The 12714-nt window shown below is 59.0% G+C and overlaps 2 protein-coding genes and 1 long non-coding RNA gene across 8 annotated transcripts; 2 read left to right on the top strand and 1 right to left on the bottom strand.

Annotated features, from left to right (window-relative positions):
* The first annotated feature begins 93 nt into the window (after positions 1–93).
* On the top strand, positions 94–2177 carry SAPCD1 (suppressor APC domain containing 1). Its single transcript, XM_084754726.1, has 4 exons — positions 94–331; positions 566–706; positions 1114–1206; positions 1424–2177. The coding sequence occupies exons 1-4, from the start codon at positions 218–220 to the stop codon at positions 1517–1519; spliced, it is 444 nt and encodes a 147-aa protein (XP_084610852.1). The 5' UTR covers positions 94–217; the 3' UTR covers positions 1520–2177.
* Positions 1999–12704, bottom strand: VWA7 (von Willebrand factor A domain containing 7; the record flags this gene model as incomplete). Of its 6 annotated transcripts, XM_084754714.1 has the most annotated exons (17): positions 12395–12704; positions 11859–12107; positions 11167–11448; positions 10664–10760; positions 10017–10127; positions 9619–9814; positions 9333–9502; positions 6246–6358; positions 5924–6040; positions 4957–5142; positions 4056–4188; positions 3821–3973; positions 3653–3745; positions 3052–3353; positions 2840–2979; positions 2487–2661; positions 2243–2416 (listed from the first exon to the last, which is right to left on the bottom strand). In XM_084754714.1, the coding sequence occupies exons 1-17, from the start codon at positions 12431–12433 to the stop codon at positions 2243–2245; spliced, it is 2730 nt and encodes a 909-aa protein (XP_084610840.1). In that variant the 5' UTR covers positions 12434–12704. The 6 variants fall into 6 exon arrangements, with proteins under 6 accessions (XP_084610843.1, XP_084610840.1, XP_084610841.1 ...); XM_084754717.1 differs by lacking the exon at positions 2243–2416 and adding an exon at positions 1999–2104 and having other exon boundaries at positions 2840–3353; XM_084754715.1 differs by having other exon boundaries at positions 2840–3353; positions 11859–11954.
* On the top strand, positions 3405–5093 carry LOC311582036. Its single transcript, XR_014773990.1, has 3 exons — positions 3405–3634; positions 4028–4156; positions 4960–5093. It is a non-coding gene; the product is annotated as an uncharacterized lncRNA (long non-coding RNA).
* Positions 12705–12714: the final 10 nt, after the last annotated feature.

The following is a 12714-nucleotide window of genomic DNA, read 5'->3' on the forward strand; positions in this document are numbered from 1 at the left end:
TTAAAAAGAAAAAAATCCAGACTCTGCCCTTGGAACTCAACAAGAAAAGCTATCCCAGACAGGCTGTATGGAGCCTGAAGGGTGACACGCCGTTCATGGCAGCCCATCTCCTGCCTTAAGTAGGACTGTCCTGGACTCAGAGGCAGAAAGACAAGGCAGATGGGCAGATGGGTTGGGGAGGGACCAGGCCTGGCTCCACCCTTCCCACTTCAGAGCCATGGAAAGCCCAGGTCCTGGTGGGCCACCCCTGGTGCAGGCGCCCTACACGGTTCTGCTGCTACCACTGGGGACAAGCCTCCGGGACCCAGGGGCCCAGGGCTTCTTCCTCTGGGTGAGTAAAGACCTACGCGGTCTTGGTGCACGCCTCCCATCTGCCCTGGGTATATTTCCTCTCAACTCTGAGGACCCACAGGCTTCCCCAGTGTCTCCTTGCCATCCGAGTCCTCAGGGGACAGCCTGAGCTCACACTAAGCGACCAGATAGTGAGCTTTTAGGGGAGATGGCCACAGCTAGGGGTCCTGCTAGCAGTGAGAGCTTCCGCCGCCCCGTTTCTTGTCTAAGCCAGCTGCAGACGATGCAGGCCCTGGAGAGGGAACAGGATGCTCTGTGGTTGGGCCTGGAGCTGCTGGAGTGTGGCCAAGCCTGGTTTGCAGAGCGTCTGAGGGGAGCACAGCAACAGCAGCTGCGTCTGGGGGCCCTTGGTGAGGTAGGAGACCGCCTTCTGTGCATGGGCCGGGGGGAGTTCTGTAAAGGAGCATGTGGACCTCTCGGAGTCAGCTCTGGACAGGGGAGGGTTAACGCGCAGGGGTCATGAACTGGAACAGCATTGGAATGACAGAAGAATGCCACCAGTGTTCATGGTTGACAGAATGCCACCAGTGTTCATGGTTGGCTGGAAGGCTGGTCTGCATTCCATTCAGAGGGACTCCATTTGATCCCTCCACAGAGTGGGGAGTGGCCTGGGCGTGTGGCAGGAGTGGGGGTGGGGTGGGGGCGGAGGGGTCTGGGTTTCCCAGCCCCTGGAAGGGTGAGGGTATCTACGTGATTAGAGTGGTGAAGAGGTGGGGGGCCGACCTCTGGCCAGAGCACTGGGGCCCTCCACCCCCCCCCCAGGACTTCCTTCTGGACTCCCAAGCAGAGGCTGACATCCCCCAGCTAACCCAGATCCACAAGGTGAACGCTTGTTTGCGCAGCCTGCTTCAGAAGGTCAGTTTATTGTTTCTAATTTCCAGGCTTCAGGGAGCGGGGCTTACGCAGTCACACCAACCCAGCCTCCCCCACATCCACTCGCAAGGCTGGTTCCTGCCCAGCCCAGGACAGGGGGGAAATGTCAGGGAAAGAGACCCTGTAGCAGTGGGTAAACTGAGGGGTGAGACCAACCAGACCCGGAGGGCGGGAACCAGTCAGGTTCTCTCTTCTCTAGGGGCTGCCAAAGCAGCAGAAAGGAGTTGCCCAGTACGTGGGAGAGGCGGCTCTGCCAGGCTCCTCGCAGGGGCAGAAGGGCCCCACCCGAGTGTGAGCCCCGCTCCCTCCCTGCACTGCTGAGTTAGGGTGGAGCTGGGATCAGGAACTGCCTACCATCCCCTCCCCGGTTCACCCTGACCCTGCAGGCTGTGGGTCAAAGGGGTTCAGCCACCTTGGTTTACAGTGCACCCGCTACTCCTGAAAGTGCACTGCCTCTTTCTGATGTGCCTGGCCCTCACCCCCCCCCACGCCAAGTGCAAACCCCATCTTTCTTCAGTGTTTCTGGGGAGAAGGCGTGATCACGGAAACCCTCCTTCAGCTTTAAAGCAAAACTAAGCTAAAGAAGCTGTGGAGACTGTGCATGTCCCGTGTCCCTGCCCGCTCCCCTTGTAGAATAAACAGCAACTTTCCTTTATAAATAAATAAATAAGTAAATAAAGCAAGCCTTTGGTTTGGTTCTTATTCGGGTTAGGAAAGCACCCGTGGGGATCCATCGCCCTCTCTCCGCCTCAGGTTTGCCTCACTGATGTTGTTCTTGAGACAGGGGCTCACAGCTGAGGCTGGCCTTCAACACAGTCTTCCTGCCTCAGGCTCCCTGATACAGGGACAACAGGCTTGTACCACCAGGCCAGGCTCATCACTTTAGAAAGAGAAGGGACAAGTGTGATAGAAGAAAAATTTCCACACTAATTAGGAGGGGCAGGGCGGGCGCTGATGTCATGTGACCGCGGCCGACTGAGAATGGGGTTGGAGTCCTGACCCTGTGGGGGCTGCTGGGCTACCAGGGAGCACAGCCCAGCAGGAGCAGCACCCCTCCCACTGTCCCCCACCAGGCTTTGCCGACCACCCCTCCCCCAGCCCTGCCCTGAGTCACCACAGTGGAAGGAAGCAAGGCCGGGTTGGCTGGAGGGAGCACAGGGGCTGCAGAGTGGGCAGGGGCCTCCAGCTGCTCCTGCGGAGGAGGGAGAAGTTAGGGTGTGCCATGCTCCCCCCTGCCAGGGCGGGATGTAGACGCCCCTCACCTGTGAGGCCTGGGCCAGCACCAGGAGCCGGAGGAAGGCATGTGTTGGGGGCAGCAGGCTAGCCCCTTGGCTCACTGCAGTAACAGTCACCACCACCACACTGTTAGGAGCTGCAGAATCTGGGACCTCCAGCCACAGGCGTCCCCAGGCCGACTCATTGCGTCCCAGGCTAGCCCTGCGGAGTCGACAGCCTTGGATCAGACAGAAGGCTCCTGGTAGGCCGCAGCCAAGGGGCGGAGCCAAGGTAGGCAGGATTGAGGACTGAGGGTCAAGAGGTTGGGGCAAGTCCTTGAGCCCCAGCCCCTGCAGAACTGACCAGGGAGAGCCAGAACCCCAGCAGACAGAAAACTCACCTGGAGAGGTTGGAGGTGAGAGAGAAGCTAGGGTTCACAGATGTCCTAAGATCAAGATCTTGGGGGCCAGAGAAGCTGGCGATGTGAAGGCCAAGAGGGGCCTTGCTGCCTGGAGCCAAGAAACCTGGCGGGCCACTGAGCTGCAGGGAGGGGCGCGTCAGAACTGCTGGCTCTCGCCTCCCCGGGCCGGGCCGGCCCACACTTCTCCTCACCTCCAGAAGCACAGGGGCCACGCTGCAAGGCTGGGGGGCAGTCCTCCACAGGCGCTGTCCCGCTCCGTCCTGGCCAACCAGCGCCAGGGAGAAGGGTGCAGAGACAGCCAGCAGCCCGGGAGGCAGAGGGGCAGCAAGGAGACCTCGGTCAGGGGGTCCCACAGGCTGCAAGGGTACCCGGCCCAGATGTGTGCCCTCCGGCACCCTTCGAAGGACAGCATGGGAAAAATGTGGCCGGCCGCCCGCAAGGTTCGGTCTGGAGACTAGCCCTGTCACTTCGACCAGCAGCTGGGTCTGCAGACCTGAGGTGGAAGGAAGGACAATGGTCTGCATGGAATTGGAGGAGGACTAGGCGGTGGGTAGTGAGCAGTCATGTCATGAACTGGGCAGGGTCACGTGAGTGTGCCATGTCATGTGACATCCATGGAGCTGGAATCTTCCATTGGTGCTCTTTACTCATTAAATAAGACGTACACGTAACTAGCACACTTGTCACGTGTGTCATTTATACACGTATACACACACACACACACACACACACACACACACACACGTGTGTGTGTGTCAAACTGAGGGAGCAGAGGTGAGAGACTGGTACTACCTGCAACCGGCTGACTCAGGGGGTACAGGCCAGGGTGGGGTCCGTCCTCCACGGGGATCCCGAAATGGAAGAGGAAGTCCATGGCGGCCTGGGCTGGGAAGGGAGGCACCCAGATGCCTTGAGAGGGCACGGCCACCATGCTGTGCCCCAGGAACTGTCTCTCCTTACCTTGCACTCTCACCCGGGGGGTTCCCTCAGCGGCTACCTGGATCTCCCAAGACCCTGTCTGAGGGGGGTCAGTCAAGGTCACCGTCCAGAACTGGCCGAAGCGACGAGTGTGACCCAAAGGACCTAAGCCCTCCTCTGGGCCCTGGGTCGCCCCTGGGGTGGGGACGAGAGACAGTCACCTGAAGTAACTCTTCTCTCCCTGCACAGGCCCCTGTCCTCCCCCATGTAATGGTACCTGCAGGGCTCTTGACCCAGAAGCTACTGATGTCCCCGTGCATCCGGACGGTGACCTGTTGGAGCAGACGATCCACAGCAAACACACACGGCTCCCCAGGGGTGAGGACAGGAGGGTCCAGCGGGAGAGTCACCTGGGGACATGAGAAGGACCACAGGAGGGGGGGAGGGAAGCGTGGAGTGAGGTGGGGAGAGGGAGGGGGGAGGGAGAAGGGCGTCCCCGGGCCAGGCCAGTGCTGCTGTGCCTGGTGAGTCAGAAGGTGAGAGGTGAGAGTGAAGCCATCGGGTCCTCTGGGAGAGTAGCCAGTGCTCTCCACCTCTGAGCCACCGTGCCAGCTCCCAACCTGTCATTTCTTGTTCCCCCTTTAAAGATGATGAATGGCTGGGTGTGGTGGCTCATACTTTTAAACCAAGCACTTGGGAGGCAGAGGCAGGCAGGCTGCTGTGATTAATGGCTGGCCTTGTCTACAAAGGGAGTTCTAGGCCAGCCTGGTCTACAGAGCGAGTTCTAGGCCAGCCTTGTCTACAGAGGGAGTTCTAGGACAGCCTTGTCTACAGAGCGAGTTCTAGGCCAGCCTGGTGTACAGAGCGAGTTCTAGGCCAGCCTGGTCTACAGAGCGAGTTCTAGGCCAGCCTGGTCTACAGAGCGAGTTCTAGGCCAGCCTGGTCTACAGAGTGAGTTCTAGGACAGCCTGGGCTGTCCTACAGTGAGCTACAAAGTGAGACTTTGACTCATTAAAAAAAAGAAGAAGAAGAAAAAAGGGGGTGGAAGGTGAGAAGGCATGGCTCTCGCGGGAGGAGAAACCCTGACCTGTCAGACCCCTCCTTTAAGCCGCAGCACACAGCATTTCAGACCTCAGCTCTGGCTAAGGGCACGGACGCCTCCGCCTCTATTCACTCACCAGACCAGCCATGCTGTCCCCAACAATGGCCGCCACGTCCCGGATGTGCTGGTCTTTGGTGAAGATCACCTCCCCTCCCGATGCCAGGGCGACTGCTTCGTACGGTTCAAAACGCAAAGGTGACAAGACCTCTCGCCGCACTCGACCCTGAGCCCGCGATGGGTCTTCAGTTACTAGAAATGTCACCTGTGGGCAAATGACAGCCCACTGCTTGGGGTATCCAAGCAGCCTGTGCTGTAAGTGAGGGCTCCTCCACGCCACCTTCCCAGAGCTGTCTGCCCGCTTGGCAGGTGTGGTGGTGGCTGTTGTGGGGGCTGCTGTTGTGGGGGCTGCTGCTGTGGGGGCAGCTGCTGTTGGGGTGGCTGGTGTGGTAGCTGTTATGGTGGTGGCTGGTGTGGTGGGTGGGGCCTCCCGGCCACACAGCCCCAGGAGAACAGTCCCCATGATTCAGAGGGGTTTGGATAATTCACTTCCCAGGTCTGTTTTTAATTCTGGTTTTGGTTTTTCGAGACAGGGTCTCTCTGTGTAGCCTTGGCTGTCCTGGACTCGCTTTGTAGACCAGGCTGGCCTTGAACTCACAGAAATCTGCCTGCCTCTGCCTCCCGAGTGCTGGGATTAAAGGCGTGCACCACCATACCTAGCTAACAGAAGAGGTCCCATGCCCTTTGCAAAGCTTTATGTTACCAGGAAACGTTTTTCCCCCCAAAGTTGTACCGTATCTTTAAATATGCATAAAATAAATGGCCCAGGCCCAGACTCTAGAAGTCGGAACCAGCACTTGCTACCTTCCTGCCTCTCTTGGCTTCTGCCAGCCCTGGTGCCTAGAGATCCCACAGCCCAGGTCTTTGAATGGCTTACTGGGCCTGTTCACTAGGAACAGTTCAGTACTGGCAAGGACACGGCCTCCCACTGGGGAGCGCCACACCTAAGACGTCTCTCCACTGGGCCTCCCACCCGCTGTGCTCACCCTGCAGCGCCTCTCGCGAGCCAGGGACTCCACCCGGTTGGTAAGAAAGGCATCCTTGGGGGAGGCGTCAGTGAAGACAAAGATGTCTGAGAGGGGAGGTGTATGCAGCAGCGCCAGCTGGCAAGGAAGAGGAGGCTAACGTTAAACCGGTGTCAGCAGGGCCAGGGAGGGCAGAGAGCGAGGAAAGCTGCTGGCCCAGGGTGTGGGAGAGGACAAGGGAGCGGGTGTCCAGCTCGGGCTCCTCCTGGTGGCAGGGCCTGGGAGGGCAGGGGAAGGGGAAGGGGCGTGGCGGGGAAGGGGCGTGGCCGGGAAGGCACCAGACCTCCACCGCTGACAGGCACATCTCCGGCTCGTCTCCACCCCCCAAGGCATGGATCTCGTTGAGTTTCTGCCAGAAGCTGTCGGGGTCACTGGTGGTAAAGACAGGGCCGAACCCTGGGCAGGGGAGAGGAGGCCAGATGAGGAGGAGGGTAAAGAGAGGGCTGTGCGCCTCCCAGTGTGGGCACCAGTACCCAACCCAGGTCCCCTGCAGGAGTACCAAGTGCTCTTAACTGCTAAAGCTTAGAAGAGCTGCTGACTCAGGGGGTAAGTCAGACACTGGCGCCTTTGACACTTTGTGGGGTCTTCCTTTTCCCACTCTTTATCCCCGCCCCCTTCAGCCCCTATCACTAGATAGGAGAGCGAGAAAGACAGAGAGGGAGAGAGACAGACAGACAGACAGGCAGACAGATCTCCCTGTCTAACTTTTTGTTCCTTGTTTCTCCTTTGAGCAGGACAGCTAACAATCCACAACCAATCCCCCAACCACCAACTTCACCTGGTAGCGTCTCTAGCATTTATCTACCCTCTGAAAAGTCCCCAGAATTCCAAACATCACACAATAGTAGAAACTATCTGCAGCTGGCAAAACTAAGCCCCTGCCAGAGCAGGAGGCAAATCATAGTCAGCTGCTGTGAAGCCGCCCCGTGTCCCACACCTGGGGTTAAACAAAAACGGATTCTTATATTTCTGTGGGGTTTTTGTTTGGTCTTTCTTTCTTCTTTTTTGTTTTGTTTGTTTGTTTTTCAAAACAGGGTTTCTCTCTGTAGCCCTGGCTGTCCTGGACTCGCTTTGTAGACCAGGCTGGCCTCGAACTCACAGCAATCCACCTGCCTCTTCCTCCCCAGTGCTGGGATTATAGGCCTGTGCCACTGCACTCAGTTTATTTCTATGTTTTTTTTTTGTTTTTGTTTGTTTTAAGAAACCAAAACTTCAGAATTCTCACTACAAGACACTATAAAACAAACCAGGCTCAAGGCTTTTCCTGAAAGTCTAGGATGATAAACCAGGGATGGGCTGTTCTACGGATAAGGAAGCAAAGAAGGATCAGGCCAGGCCAAGGGTGCGGTAAGGCTAGTAGGCCCAGGCCAGCTACACTGGGAAAGGAGCAGACTTAGCAATCTCTAAGCTCCCCATAGAACACAGCCTACATCTTCATCCTACAGTGGCAGCATGGGGAGCCAGAGCCGGCTCAGCGGGTAAGAATGCGGCCCCTGCTGCCTGCTGCCACCTAACCCTAAACCTGCTGCTGCTGCTGCTGCCACCTAACCCTAACCCTGCTGCTGCTGCTGCCACCTAACCCTAACCCTGCTGCCTGCTGCTGCTGCCACCTAACCCTAACCCTGCTGCTGCTGCTGCCACCTAACCCTAACCCTGCTGCCTGCTGCTGCCACCTAACCCTAACCCTGCTGCTGCTGCTGCCACCTAACCCTAACCCTGCTGCCACCTAACCCTAACCCTGCTGCTGCCACCTAACCCTAACCCTGCTGCTGCTGCCACCTAACCCTAACCCTGCTGCTGCTGCTGCCACCTAACCCTAACCCTGCTGCTGCTGCCACCTAACCCTAACCCTGCTGCTGCTGCCACCTAACCCTAACCCTGCTGCTGCTGCCACCTAACCCTAACCCTGCTGCCTGCTGCTGCTGCCACCTAACCCTAACCCTGCTGCTGCTGCTGCCACCTAACCCTAACCCTGCTGCTGCTGCTGCCACCTAACCCTAACCCTGCTGCTGCTGCTGCCACCTAACCCTAACCCTGCTGCTGCTGCTGCCACCTAACCCTAACCCTGCTGCCTGCTGCTGCCACCTAACCCTAACCCTGCTGCTGCTGCTGCCACCTAACCCTAACCCTGCTGCCACCTAACCCTAACCCTGCTGCTGCCACCTAACCCTAACCCTGCTGCCTGCTGCTGCCACCTAACCCTAACCCTGCTGCTGCTGCTGCCACCTAACCCTAACCCTGCTGCTGCTGCCACCTAACCCTAACCCTGCTGCTGCTGCCACCTAACCCTAACCCTGCTGCTGCTGCCACCTAACCCTAACCCTGCTGCCTGCTGCTGCTGCCACCTAACCCTAACCCTGCTGCTGCTGCTGCCACCTAACCCTAACCCTGCTGCTGCTGCTGCCACCTAACCCTAACCCTGCTGCTGCTGCTGCCACCTAACCCTAACCCTGCTGCTGCTGCCACCTAACCCTAACCCTGCTGCTGCTGCCACCTAACCCTAACCCTGCTGCCTGCTGCTGCTGCCACCTAACCCTAACCCTGCTGCCTGCTGCTGCTGCCACCTAACCCTAACCCTGCTGCTGCTGCTGCCACCTAACCCTAACCCTGCTGCTGCCGCCACCTAACCCTAACCCTGCTGCTGCTGCTGCCACCTAACCCTAACCCTGCTGCTGCTGCTGCCACCTAACCCTAACCCTGCTGCCTGCTGCTGCTGCCACCTAACCCTAACCCTGCTGCCTGCTGCTGCTGCCACCTAACCCTAACCCTGCTGCTGCTGCCACCTAACCCTAACCCTGCTGCCTGCTGCTGCTGCCACCTAACCCTAACCCTGCTGCTGCTGTCACCTAACCCTAACCCTGCTGCCTGCTGCTGCTGCCACCTAACCCTGCTGCCTGCTGCTGCCACCTAACCCTAACCCTGGTGCCTGCTGCCACCTAACCCTAACCCTGCTGCCACCTAACCCTAACCCTGCTGCTGCTGCTGCTGCCGCCGCCTCCGGGGACCAGTCCCAGCACTCACGCCTGTAACTTCAGTTCCTGAGGATCTGACACCCCTTTCCAGTCCTCCATAGGGATACGGAGTACAGACCAGCATGAAGGCAAAACAGTCACCCACATTTCATAAGCAGCCCCCCCCCCACAAATTCATATTAGCACAGAAGTCTAAGGAAGCCAGAGGCCTGTGCCTGAGCAGGCCCTGGACTTGTCAAAGTGCTGCCCACCGTTTTAGAGACAGCAGAAGCAGCTACTGAGCGTCTCCGTGGACACAGGTGCCCAGCCGACTCACTCATGACAACATGGCCTTCTCCTTTCTCCAGATTCCGCCCGGGGCCCTCCTTCCCTCCACCATCTCTGTAGACCACCCATACCCGGGTCGTGGAAGGGCACCAGGACGTAGAGAGTGGGCTCCGTGGGGCTGCCTTGCCGCTGCTCTACGATGTGGCGAGCCTGGATCTTGGCCGCATTGATCTCCTCACCCATACTGCCCGTGGTGTCCAGGACAAAGCTCAGGCTGGAAGCCGGGGTGATGTCCAGCAGCCTGTGCACCAAGTCGGAGACACAGTGAGGGGTACCCACCTGTGTCCCCAGTGCCCGGTTCCTCACTCCCGTGGAACACTGACCCATCAGCGAACCCATCTCCACGAGGCCACCCACCTGGAGAAACCCCTGTCCCCCAGGCGGCTCCGCAGGAGGCTGAAGGCCTCGATGGAGGCCAGGAGGGCCAGCTCGCCAGCCTGGAGGTGCAGCATGTGGTGCGGGGAGAAGCCTGGGGACGTGCTGTCCTTGTTGATGCCGCCCCGTGGTGGCTGGGAGCTGCTCTGGTCAAAATGGCCACCGTGGCTACATTTCCCTGGAGATCGGGCATGGGGGCACGATGGAGGGAGAGTCTCTCTCTGTAGCCAGTCCCCAGGCAGCAGAGCCACTGGTCTCCTCAGAGAGCCTTTACCCACCCACCCGTTCCTACCCCAGCGCCTCTCCTAAGGGGCTGCAACCGGGATCCGGGAGCAACTTTCTTCTCCTCCTCCTCCTCCTAGGGAGCTCCTGTCTGGTACCTGGAGGCTTGGGAGGATGCATTCCGAAGTAGCCGGAGGTGAGTAGTGTGAAGTCAGGCATGTTTCCGGGGCAGCTCAGCCCCTCACAGTCAGAGCAGGTAGGATCACCCACTGTGGACAGAGAGAGCAGGGCTGGAGTCCAAGCCTCGAGGGCTGCTGGGGTTTATCCCCGGTCACCTAACATCTTCCTGTCAGCTGGAAAGAGAAAAGGCCACAGGCGCTGGCCAGGCTTTCTGCACTAAATCTCAGGGTCAGCGTTTGAATGTTTGAGACTGGGGGTGATGGGTACTCAGAAGTGTGGGTACCAATCCCATGGGGATTCTGCAGTCTGAACCACAGGCAGACAGGCTGTGACCCCGTGGTGGACAGGAGGCAGCTCCCACCGAGTTGGGGGGAGAAGACCACAGAGCTGGCATGGGTAGGCAGAACAAAGCACGTAGACGGTGGGTACGAGGCCACGAGGCTGCTTCTGGATGCTCTGCCTGTGTAAAGCCGAGGAAGCTACTGAACAGTTCTGGCTCTTAGCTAGACTAAAGAGCCTCGCAGTCCTTGCAGGGATAAAGCAACGTCACATCCTGTGAGGCTCCAGAAGGCGTCAGGGTGACAGGTACACTGAGAACGGGCTCCCTACAGGGTCATGGCCATACCTTGTGCCAGGCTCCAGAACTCCAGCCGTGGCCAGAGGAGGTGAGGGTGAGGCTGCCGCTCCCCCAGTTCCACCCAGTTACTGTGACTGTAGAAATCCTGGTCACCGGGACAGAGGGAAGGCGCTAATCAGATCAGCATTGCTACCCAGACCTGCAGCTACGTGTCCCCACCCAGGAAGCAGTCCACCACTCCGCCCCTGGTTTCTGTGCCCTGCTTCTGCCCAGAAAAGAGCTTTGTCCAAACTGACAGATCTCAGCCTTTTCTGTCTTGGAGTATAAGCCAACGACTTTCTAGTGGTCCCTAGGATAAGCCATCACCACCCCCCAGGTCCCCCACCCCCGACACACACACACACACACACACACACACACACACACACACACACACACACACACACCTACCTCTGTCCCCCTCTCCCCTCCCCTTCTCAGGACACAGCTCAGGCAGGGCTTGCCCCACCCACCCAGAGCAAGGCAGGCAGGTTAAAAGCACTCTAAGTCACCTGCAGGGCGTGAAGAGCAGCCCCTAGGCGCTGGCGAGCCAATGTATGCTCCAGGGCTCTGGCGGCCACTAGGGTCTCCCGCAGCGCCCCCACCAGGTGAGCACGCCCCTGGACCAGCCGTTCGGCATCAAAGTGGAGGTCAGGGTTGCTCCTAGACGCTGGAAGGAAATCTTGGGCTGCATTGGCACGGGACACCTCTCCCAAAGCTGCTCTGAACCGCCGGGAAGGGGAGCCAGGTCCAAAGTAGGCAGCGAAGATGTCATCGGCGAGGAGGGTCCGGCCCTAGCAAGAGTGTGAGGGAAAGGAACAGATCCTACCCCTGCCCAAATTACCTTAGCGATTGGCACTCAAGGTTGGGTGTGAAGAGAGCACAGGGTGAAGAGGCCCACAAGGGAACGTCAGAGTTGGACTGTGTAGCCCAGGCTGGTCTTAAACTAACTTCAATTTTCCTTACTCAAGTGCCGGGATTACAGGTGTGTGTCAGGAGATCTGGCTAGCTATAGACCTTTCCAAGGCTGGGGGAACTCAGAATTTGAGGTCCAGGTGGTGTCGTTGCAGATAGAGGAGGAGAGTAAACAGGTGAAAGTTGGGTGAGCCTCCTCTTGACCGCGGGGGGGGGGGAGGGGGGGGCTCTGAGAAATCCCAGGGAACTGTAGGACCTAAGGGTGTGGGGAGGCCCCTGGGATGCTCACCCTGTAGTCCTCCAGACGAAGGCGTGGTCGGCTCGGGGGTGGCTGCTCTAGGAAGAGCTGGAGGGTGACATTGAGTGCAGCCTCCTCGGTCAGGTCCTGGTGGGTGACGGAGCCTGGGGCAGCCAGGAGGCTCCAGATGTTGGGGAAGAAGGCGGATGTGGGGGGCAACAGCAGCTGAAGCAGAAGCAGTATTGGGGGGCTCAGGTGGGACAGGGACACCTCCACAGAGAGCATGGCTGAGGTATGGACCTAGGGAACAGAAGGATCTCAAGGAGAAGGAAGCCACCGGTTCCAGGGTAGGCCTGGCCGTCTGCACGCGCCTGCTCTGTCCACTTCCTGCTTTGCCTCAGGTGTCTCTCCTCCAGCCTGGCTCCCCACCCTGAAACTGCAGCCTACTCAACCCCAGGGCTGATCAGGCCAACAGACCTCACACCTGGCCCCAGAGGTGTTCGGAGGGTCCCCTCAGGGCTCTTCTGCCACACCAGGCTGAGCCCCAGCCCTGCCCCACAGACAGGAGTCTCTCAGGCCTCTCCTACCTGGCTGCTGCGTCTCCTGGGCAGTGCTGGAGCGGGCATGGCGTCACAGGGCACTTAGGTCAGAGTTATAATTAACTGGGCCTCAGTACAGTGAGAGAGAGGCCCTTAGCGAGGGCTTGAGGACGGGCAGCCCCTGGCCCTCTTCCATTCATGCCAACCCCGAGCCACAAGATAGTGAAAGCCAGGGCGGGCACAGGGCGGGCCTCCGTAGCCACAGCGCAGTGCAGCGAGGTGAGCTGAGGAGGAGGGGAGCTGGCAGCACAGAAGCATGACTCAGGCCTGGCACCATGCCAGGCAGACCCAGCCAGAACGCATCCCTC

This window comes from Acomys minous (genome assembly GCF_964271855.1).
Source record: "Acomys minous genome assembly, chromosome: 13".
In the NCBI taxonomy this organism is placed as follows: Eukaryota; Metazoa; Chordata; class Mammalia; order Rodentia; family Muridae; genus Acomys; species Acomys minous.